The following is a 10,870-nucleotide window of genomic DNA, read 5'->3' on the forward strand; positions in this document are numbered from 1 at the left end:
ACACACTTTGTCACTGAAGTCACTTGATCTGATTGTGAATATGCATAGTCATGACACACTCGTCCAGTAACAAGGTGAGAGTTTTAGTCCCTATTCAGAGGATCGACCTGCTTTAAGAATCAAATGGAGGTGATTAATTTCCTCAGAAAAAGAAAAGCAGGTATACAAATAGAACTATAATCTGGTCTGATGTCATACAGGCCTATGTAGAAAGCCGGTGTTAGATATAAAACACAAAACAAGAAAGCAAACAAAAGAGTAATAATTTTTAATTTCTGACTGATGGATTTCTTTTCTTTCTTTTTCAAAGGCAGAATCAGAGATTTTGTATAGTCATTTAAGCCTTAATTGAATTTCTTCAGATAAAGTACAGATTCTAAATTTGGTGATCTCTCTCCGGTCTCTAATAAGCAGGTGTCTCCTTATACCATTCTCCCCCAACACCGTAACTGGTACCTTTATTGGTAGTCTCAACAGAGAAACCAAAGATTAAGAAGGCATGGCACTTGGGGGCTACCATCTTGTCCTCACAGCACATAGGAAAAAGCAACGCAGGAAGCTTGCACTGTTGTTACATGGACTGGAATCTGTTGTGTGGATAAATAGAGGTCATCAGGAGCAAATGCAGTGCCATATAGAAATACTTGAGCTGGCCGAGAAGCAATAAAGTCATGTTTGGGCAGAGATCCACACAAACTAATGCAGAGGCTTCACTTCTGGTGCCTATGCTTCCTAAACACAAGTATTTCTGCTTAGCACTGCATTATGCAGTCTCCCAAACAGTACTCAATGAATCATAGAAAATGAGGGTTGGAAGGGACCTCAGGAGGTCATCTAGTCCAATCCTTTGCTTAAAGCAGTATCATCCCCAACTGGATCATCCCAGCCAAGGCTTTGTCTATCCAGGTCTTAAAAACTTCCAAGGATGGAGAGTCCACAACCTTTCTCGGTAGCCTGTTCCAGTGCTTTACTACCCTCCTAGTGAGGTTTTTTCCTAATATCTAATCTAAACTTCCCTTGCTGCAACTTGAGACCATTGCTCCTTGTTCCATCATTTGCCACCACTGAGAACAATCCAGCTTCATCCTCTTTGGAACCACCTTCAGGTAGTTGAAGACTGTTCTTGAATCCACTTCTGTCATGAAGAACTCAGGTCAAAACTAAATTGCAAAATTGGAAGCGATTTGCTGTCTCCTATCACTACTAGGTTTCTCCATTCCGTTTCTCCATATACCCTGTACTTCAGATTATTTTCCCCAAGTTCACTTGCTTTGCTCCACCTACCAGTTCATTTAGTCATTTTCTGTCCATGTATCTAATCTCTCAGTCTTCTTTTATGTTCTCTCTCGCTCTTCACTGGTACTTACAACTACTTCTGATTTAGTTTCATCATCAAAACTGCTTACTCCTACTACATCATTAAAAATGATTAGTGAAGCACAGTTCCCTTTCAGCTACTGGCAACTTAAAGAAAAAGTAATTTATACTTTGTGCCAAACCCTCCCCTATATTAGAGCACCACAAGATTGAGGTTTTAAAACAGGCTGGACTCAAATTTATTACTTCCACTACAACCCAAACTTAGACCTCTCACATGTTTACATTAGAATACCTTTTATACCATGATCTTTCAAAAGTGGATGATCAAATTGCCCATCTAGCAAACATATGCAAGTCTTCTTTAAAAATGTGTTAACAATTTATGACACATCACTGCCACTAGTCAAAGGTGTAGGCAGATGCATGCAGTAGAATGTGCTCCTTAAAATGATGAAGCTCCCTTTACTGCTTTATAAAGGGCCACCAGGTACAGTGCATACATTTATCTTATATACTAACTAAAGATAACCTGGCTCAGTGATGTTGTTACTGTCCTGTCTATTTAATTTAATTTAGGTCTGCATACCATGCATTAAATGGTCTTTAGTCATATCATTTTCCCTGTTGACTTTGATATGCAAATAAGGATTTAGGAAATGAAGGAGGCAGGAAGAACTGCGTTGCGTTACACTAAATAATGCTCTAGCTTATCATGTATGAAAACATAAAAAGAATATATTTCTAGCATGCTCATGTGTAGCATATGTATGTGCATGTATACTGTATTAACTTGAATATAAGACAACCCTGAATTTAAGACAACTGCCTTATAACTCAATTCTATACATGGGAAATTTGTAAACATTATAATTCTGTGTACAGAATCTAGTTATTGGAAGTCATCTTTAATTCACCCTCACCCCAATGCTGCAGGGGGGCAGGCAGTGGGGTCAAGCAGTTTGCCATTTGTACTTCCCCCTCTCCTGCAGCCTTAAGCCCCCTCATCCCCCCTGCTCCCCCTCACACCCAGCCTCTAGTTCCCCTCTCCCCACTTACCCTTGCTCCATGCCAGGAGGCTCTATCCCCATCTAGCCTGGGGCACCGAGCACAGCCCCAGCCCAGACCCCATAGCATACCCTACTGCTACAGGTCCAGTTTGGGGCTGTGCTCAGTGCCCCGGGCTGCATCATACAGAGCAAGTGTAAGGGGCGGGGTGGAAAAGAAGGGCAGGCAAGGGAGCAAGCAGAGGCTAGGCTAGGAGGCAGAAATGGCAGTGTATAGAGTTGGTGGGGGCAGGAGCAGCAGCTGCAACTATACCCCCCCCTTGCCCTCATAGTTCTAACGTAAGGGGCTGCTCCCCACCACCATGTTAAATGGGGAAAAATACCCTTCATTTTAGAATCAAAGAAATCTTTTTTTCTTCTTTTAAAGGTCCTGCAATCCTTGTGAATTAAATAGTTGTCTACAAGCACTATAAAATTATTGACATTTTACATCCCTTAACAACCATAATTTAAAAATTCTTACAGATATTGCCACTGGATTTCTGGGATTAGCCAAGAGCTCTTGGGGGATAGGGAGGGGACTGCCTTTAGGCTTATGAAGAAAAGCTTGTAGACATCATCTATCTTTCAGTCTTAAAGAAAATGTTAAAGTCCCATAATTTTTCAAAACAAATAATGTACTAAGGGAAGATTGCAGAAGTGGAAAGCCTCCTTTTATTTTTGTTTCTACTTGAAAAAAAATCCTTTTCTGCTGTTGTTTTCATGAGAATAGAAGCAAGAGTCTACTAGACATTTCCGCCTCACAGCCTACCCCTATCTTTACTCTGATAGTCTGTTCTTGCCCTAGTTTTTCTGTATCAGAGTGGATTAATTTCCTTGAAAAAAGGTCCCTACGCTGAGTTAACAGTATCTTGCTATCCTATTTGTGATGATCTATGCAAGATTTGACAATATAGGACAAACAAAGCATTTGATTTAAACAAATGAACTGATTAGAGTCTGTAACCAATATGCTGTTGGCACATTTTGGAAATCCTGGATACATTTGTACAGAATGGTTAAAAAGGAAGGAACAAGTGCCCTTTTGCTCTAGACAATTTTTGAGGCCTGTGACTATATCCACCAGTCCCTTCTACTTGCCAACAATCAGAAGACAAAAGAAACCACAGCAACTCTAAAGCATGTCTTAAATTGTACACAATGGAAAAGTAGCTAAATGAAACAGTGCTTGTGCTCTAGGACCTACAGGGAAATCCACTAAAGAATTATGAGTTTGTTCCCTTCTTTCAGTTTGGCAGAACTTCCAAAAGAATGCCGGACTCTTTTCAACATCTCCCAGCAGTCATTGCTTCAAGCAGCTGTCCCTGCAGTACAGAACACACAATACAGTAAAACCGTGTCAAGTGTGTTCACAAGGCAAAATAGTCCTAGGCATAGCAATATCCACATTAGCCCTCTTTTCACAATGATAGCATAGATAAGGCCTATATCATCATCATCTTTCAATACGCCTCTGGAAATAAGCCAGCTGGCTAGTTCAGTTGGACCCCAGGCATACTTTTTTCTACTGTTTAGTTATTTCCACTACAAAAGGAACACTTCACATGTTTGACTACAACCACTAAAACTAGCTTCTCTGTAAGCTTCCTCCATAGAAAGAGAAGATAGTGCTTAATCCACAAAATCTCTAGAACCACCACGTCTGATTGTTGTAGGCAGCTTTGAAGGGGCCTTTTGAGCAAGGCTCTTTGTACTTGTGCCTTTCTTGTATGCTTTCATATTGAACATTTAATGGAATTCAGACCACACGTCACTATGCCTTTGTCATAACATAATGAATATTGGATAAAACCACTAGAATTGCTCAGGACTATATGATTCTTAAGCAAAACTCAATATGCACATTGGTTTAACACTTTCGCTGCTTGCTGCAAAAGCATCGTATCTAATAAAGAAAGTACTAGTGGCCATATTTGCTTATAAAACACAATATCAATAAACAAGATATATATAAGTACAAATACTATATAAAAGGGATATTGTGCAATCTAAAATAGTTGCAAAGTGAAGTGTGTACACAAGTATTCTTCAATCAAATTAAATTGCTTAGATGCAGTTATATTAAATTGTATGAGTCACCTGAAAAATACAAAGCAGAAAAAACTATATTTTGAACTGCATTAATTTCAACCTTGTTAACACTTGCCTATAAAGCGCTATAAAATTGACATTTTATACCCCTTAACCACTACAATTTAAAAATTCTTACAGAGATTGCCACTTTTCCTTACAAAAAAGAGAGATTCTGCCCATTTTACACCTGAATAAGTTATCCTGATGCAGCAAGAAGGGACTGTCCAATTAATGTCAACCAAGACTTGATGCAAGGTGATATAAAAATCCCTATTATAGAGCCATTCTGGACTTCTAAAAGAGAAGATGGGGCCTATGGTGACAGCTGCAAAGAAAGCAGCAATCAGTTAGCATGGTTTTCATAGACAATACAAAATTGTATTTTGAGACCAGGAGCAAACACTAGCCAAAAACGGATTTGTTCTTTCAACAAAAAAGTGTCATGAACACTCAGTATCAACTCTCATCTCTCATAAAAGACAGAAAGCTTACATCTTTACTGTAAGCGTAATAGCATCTTATGCCTGCCACCCCCACCCGAGATGTCCTTTTTGGACTTACCCCAAGCCAAGCCAAGCCAAGCCAAGCCAAGCCAAGCCATCCCAGCCTAAACAGGTTTTTTTGTGCAAATTGACTTGGGTATCTGACACAATTATGAATGACTTACCCGGAATATAAAAACCCCTCAAACTGGTAGAGGAAGAGAGTTCAGAAAAATGATAAAATGTGGGTTTTTGTTACTAGAAAATGCAGTTTGGTAATGTTCGGTTAGGAAGAATAACATTCTTGAATGCCACATTCAGTTTTGATGAAAAGAAGTGGGCAGGTAATTTGAACAGAATATGTACTTTTATTTCAGCCTAAAACCAACTCCAAACATTGCACTCATACTTGATTGCAAAGGGCAGATTTCTATTTATGCACTCAAGATGATTATCCAATTATAAATTAGCAGTTGCTCATGTGGAATGCTTCATTTTAATCTAAAAATAAAATTCAAACACAACTAAAACATAGGAATAAACATTAAAAATAAAACCAGCACTCTTGAACTAGGCAGTGACCATGAAATAGCAATTTATTTTTCCAAATAATATAGTTCTTGTTCCAGCACGTTAAAAAATAATTCTCATTTTATTAACTTACTTTACAATGCAGTTATACCATAAAAATTACAATTCATTGGTGATTTTTGTTCAGTATCTTAAGTAGAATTTACTCAGTTTTTTTAGTAAAAGACCTTCTTTTTGTGCCTACAAAATTTGCCATAGGAACTGAAAGTCAATCTTGCTCAGACATTTTGACTAGTGACAAGAATTTAGCAAATGAACTTGAATTAGTAATTCTGCAAACAGAAAAAAGTAATTTTGCTGTATTGGCTCTCTTGCTAACAGTAGGAATAAAAAGCCTTTCTTCAACGAGGTAAAGCAAACATGACTTTGAATACCCAGATATTTTCCCGGGGGGAGGGGAAAATGAGCATGGGAGTGGAAATCAATGGAAACCATATTGCTGAGTACACCATGCTGAAATTTCATCCAGAGTGAAGAGTAAGCAAAAAAGTGCCATTTTACAAAAATTTTTTGACAACTACACTTAAAAAAAAAATCTTTCTATATACACCTTGAAATCTAAGCCTGAATTTAGGTAGTAACAGATCATAATTTTTTCTTTGAACAAAAACGGTTCTAAAATTGCAAGATACACAGAAGTTAAATAGCAGCAAGCAGCTTAAAAATGGAAACAAAGACATAATGGTGTTAATAACCCAACTTGAAGTGGCCAAACTTTGCTATGGTCAGAGACATATAGGGAGAGAACAGAGGAATATAAAATGACTACACAGTACTTTTGTTAGCATCTATAAAAATTGATAAAGAACATTTAGCAATAATACAATTAAAAGCAGCAGACAGCTTCTGACAAAGTAAAAACAGACATCCAAGAGAGAAAACATGAAGCACCAAGGTCTGAGAGAAAAATCAAGGAAGCTTTCTGGGTCACACCATACACAGATGCTCAAGTTATATTTAAAGCACCCCGTCCTTGTCTCATGCTTTAGCACAAACTCTTGACACCTGAAAACTAAGGATGCAGTCAAGATGGCTAATATAGACAGGGCTTGATAGCTGGAAATTTAGTTTAACAGTTTAATAATAAAGCTCTACAAAAAAGTAACATTCAAGAAGCTGGGGTTATTGAATTTTTTGGTCATTTACGACACTAAACAAATGAAAGAAAAGAAAAGAAAAGAAAAGAAAAGAAAAGAAAAGAAAAGAAAAGAAGGGGGGGGGTGATAGAATGTGCCAGTCTCAATATTCCCTCTGTTATATTAACAAGTTTATTTTCTGAGATGTCCTGCTTGATTTGCATTTATTCCTCAGAGCCTCAAGGCTTATTTTATTGTAGGATCAACCTGTACTTGTGGCAGAGACTGCTAGTCTCAACCTCCAGCCCTCCCTCCCTCTCTCCCCAGAGCTTCCTGTCTGTGTTAGCTTAAGGATGCTCAGGGCCTGACTTCTTATTTCCCACACAACAACATACTGTGCAATAATCAACCTGGTAGGTTAGCAGGAAAGCTGCCTTCAGGCTCTTAGAATTGAAGGAATTTATTAAAGATGAAAGCCCACTCAGTTTTCGGCTGTGCCAAACAACCACACTCTTAAAATGAAACCTGCCAGTAAAAAAAAAACAAAAAACCCAAAACAACAAAATCCTGAGATCTGATGCAAAAATACATTTCAAGTCTTGATATGGAGCATGCTATACCAGACTAAAGCCATTTAATAACACAACTATAGAGGGGGAAAAAAGAAAAGGAACAGAAAAAATAATGGTGATCGAATTGGGTTTCTCAGCTGTGGCTTTTAGTGATCATTTGAAAAGTGAGATTTCATCTAAAGAGCCAAAAGGCAGTTGGTAAGTGGGCTGATATATCTGCTCCTCATTTTTATCAGTCACTTGGGCTTTTGGTTATATGTTTCAGACTGAAAACATCAAACATCCCTTCCCACTTTTTTTTTTGAAGGCCAATGCAAGCAAAATTAGTACAGTTTTTACAAGTATTTTAGACTAAACTGATCATCATAGCTGATCTGTTCTGAGATGGTCTTAAATTGTACTGTGATGAATTTCTAGAGGCTTTGCAAAGGAAAAGAATAGGAAAGGAAAAGGAAAAGGGGAAATATAAAATGAAGAAAAGAAAGGAAAGTGAACTTTAATCTCTCTGTTAGAGATTAGTGGCATGCAACCCAAATGCACAGCAAAACATTATGCCCCTTGATCCATATTTTCATCTGTGTACATAAGTTGGAAATGTCATGGTTACAAAACAAAAACACCACTATACCTGGAGAATCTGAGACTGGGATATTCCTAATGTTGCTCTTTTTCTGATTGTAATGTTCAACCTGAATCCAGATCTATGGTAGTCATTGAAAAACTATTTTCTCAAGAAGATCCACTTCTGGAGTAAGTGTCCTATAATCTTATAATTTTATTTTACTGCAGAGTCTGACTCCATTTGTATAAAAATGCCTTTAATTTTAAATATAGAATGGATTCTGCTGAGAAGTGAACAAAGTCTAAATTCTTAAAAACCCACTATTTTACTAAAACGGCTACTCATTAACTGCATAGCATCCAGATGATCAAAATGGATTCTTGTTACAGAGAAATATAGTTCCTTTTTTGCTATTACTCAAATACTGAAGTAGACTGCATCTAACATCTATTAAATTATGATTTTCTGACATTTTAAACTGTGAAATTATAAATACATTCATACACATAGCTTCAAACACAACCGCCTTGAGCAATTTTTTTGGTAATATTTTTTACTGAGAAAAAAAAGTCAAAAGAGGCTGGAGAGGTGGAGGATGTTGTTTTAGAATGCTAGCTTCCTTTATGCTGCCAGTTGAACATCCTCTTCTTTACTGTACTTTAAAAGTCCCATTGTTTACTTAGTTTCTCACTGTGAGTTAACATCAAATTTAGCTATTTTGGAGTCACTGCTACAAGGACAAAAATGTTTGTTTTGTCAAGAATTATTAAACTTCTTGCTTTAAGTAAAAGTTTAAAGTTGCATTTTTAATGAATTAAATATATCATTTGAAAAATATCCCAAATACCTTCCTCTTTTTCAAGACATCTCCATTTCTACCTGGCTGCCTCTTCATTTCAGGCTAACCAGCAATAACCTCGAACATGAGAAAATTACAGCTACTACAATACAGGCTAAGTTACCCAGTTTCCCCTGATTTCATTAAATTAGGGGTATTAAACTCATTTGGCCTTCAGGGCCAGATGAATGGTGCAGGGCTAGTCCATAGGCCAAATGAACAGCGCAGGGCTACCCCTACAGGCTAGATCAGGCTCACAAATCATGCCTCCTTCCACCATTGCATGTTGGCATCTGTCATCAGCTTATACCAGAGAAAGACAAGGCAAACAAACAAATGCAGGGAGAGAAGTTCATTGGTCAGAGGACAAAGACTGGACCTCTGGATAATCTACCCTGTTTTACCTGTAACTTTCTTCCATTGCTACCATTAGTGGAAGAGCTACCAACAGAGCAGACATTAAAATGACCTACCATTTCACATAGACTTGCTTTGAGCTAGTGGTCTACACTAATGTTCCTACCATTTGTTAACTGTAGCCGCACTGTTTGGATAACCAGAGATAATTAAAAATAAAAATGTTTAGTGCAGACATCCTATTTGTGACCAAAGAGCTGAGGCAGCCCATACCAGTACATCATACACCATTCAAGTGCTTGCATTTTCTCCCCAGAAGTTTAACCATCTTTAATTTATCACGTGCAGAAGATGCAATTCCCTTCTATGAACCAAGCAACAGAGAATATTTTCTACGTGCTTTACAAGAGATAATACAAGTGAATGCATGTTACTACGCTCCAAAACTCTGTTCCAGTTTTAGAACCAAGTTCACAATTGCCATAGGGAATGAGTTTCAGAGCCCTGTGTGTTTTAAAAGTTGCAACAGCTCTTAGCACACTACATATCAAACCTACAAAAAGGTGGTAAAGACACTTATTACAGAACAATTTCTAATGAAGTACAGTTGTTTGGACGGCCATCTGGGAAACAAACTATGATGCACATAATTAGTATAACAAATAGAAAAAATATTTCTTTATAATAAGTATATAAATATATGTATTTGTAGCACAGAGAGTATAGACAGATGAACATGGGGGAAAAGAATGTATGCCTCTAGTTTAATCAACTTGCATTTCATTAAAATTAGGTCTAGGAGTCCCTTGCAGTCACAAAATGGTACTAAAAGGTTTAAAATTTGTGATCAACTCTGCTCTGATACAAGTATCTACCATTAGGCATGCATGCCTCAGGAGAGTTTGGTATATAATCTTTAGCAGACCTCTCCACAAGAGCAATTATATAATTTGGCATGACTGGCAGTCTCTACTTAACTGAAACCCTAGAACTACAAAAGTATGGAGATATTACAATTTAGGATGCAAGGGGATTGGCAGTGCTGCATATTCTCTACTTTGCTCTGACCAGAGGCAAGTTTCTCTTTCCATTAGGTACTGAAATAGTACAGATATTTTTTCTAGGCACATTTTTGTTACATTCTCAATGTAGTTTGCTATAAAAATAAATATAAATAAAATAATAAACATTATTTTTCATTCAGGAAAAAATTCTTGTAGCTAAAGTGAAAATATCCTTGATTTTCATAAGGCAAGACAGTACAAGTCCTTTTAAGTAGACACTTTATTACATCCATAGACGATAAAATCCCAGTGCTACAGTAAGGCATGTAAATACTGAACCTGAAAGACAGAAAAAAAAACCAGCAGTTGGGAAAAAGGCAGAATATCTCATTAATTTTTGTAATACTCCTTCAGCCAGCTGTACACATAGTTACTGTTAAAATAATAAGAACTTAGCATCTTTGGCTTTGTTCTTTCTTTCTTTTTAGAAAATAAGATACTAACCTGCAGAGTACAAACCCAACTTTGGTGGCATAGTGACTGCAAAATGACAAGGAAGGAGTGACTGCAGGAAAAATGGTCTGGACACCAAACAAGATGGGAAAATCCCATACTTGTTTACCATTTCAAATAAGTTCAATATGGCAAGTTATGATTATGAAATTAGAAAATAAACACACAGTAGTAGAAAAGTCTATCCTGCAAACAACTTTTTAAACTTCAGTCAATAAACAGATTATGAATAATTTGGTAATATTTACATAAAGTGATTTTAAAAAGAATTCTATAACTTACAAGAATTTTCTATTTCCTTCAGATATTCATCTTGGAAAAAATTAAAAGGCATTTTTACTAAAGGTATTTTTACTGCTGATGCCTATAAACTGCAGTCATACAATAGTAAGCAGTTTTGAGATTTGTTAGTAGGGAA

At 37.0% G+C, this 10,870-nt stretch overlaps 1 protein-coding gene across 5 annotated transcripts in view; it reads right to left on the reverse strand.

Annotated features, from left to right (window-relative positions):
- Nucleotides 1-998: 998 nt before the first annotated feature.
- Nucleotides 999-10,870, reverse strand: part of MCUR1 (mitochondrial calcium uniporter regulator 1) — a 26,324-nt gene continuing 16,452 nt past the window's right edge. The window contains exon 8 of one of the 5 annotated variants that reach the window (XM_025208428.1): nt 999-3,688. In XM_025208428.1, coding sequence (XP_025064213.1) covers nt 3,675-3,688 — 14 coding nt within the window. In that variant the 3' untranslated portion in view covers nt 999-3,674. Of the gene's footprint in view, nt 3,689-5,255; nt 10,279-10,870 lie in introns of those variants that run through there. The other 4 variants (XR_003094930.1, XM_025208429.1, XM_025208427.1 and 1 more) reach the window with 4 other exon arrangements.

Source organism: Alligator sinensis, unplaced genomic scaffold, assembly GCF_000455745.1.
Source record: "Alligator sinensis unplaced genomic scaffold, ASM45574v1 scaffold928_1, whole genome shotgun sequence".
In the NCBI taxonomy this organism is placed as follows: Eukaryota; Metazoa; Chordata; order Crocodylia; family Alligatoridae; genus Alligator; species Alligator sinensis.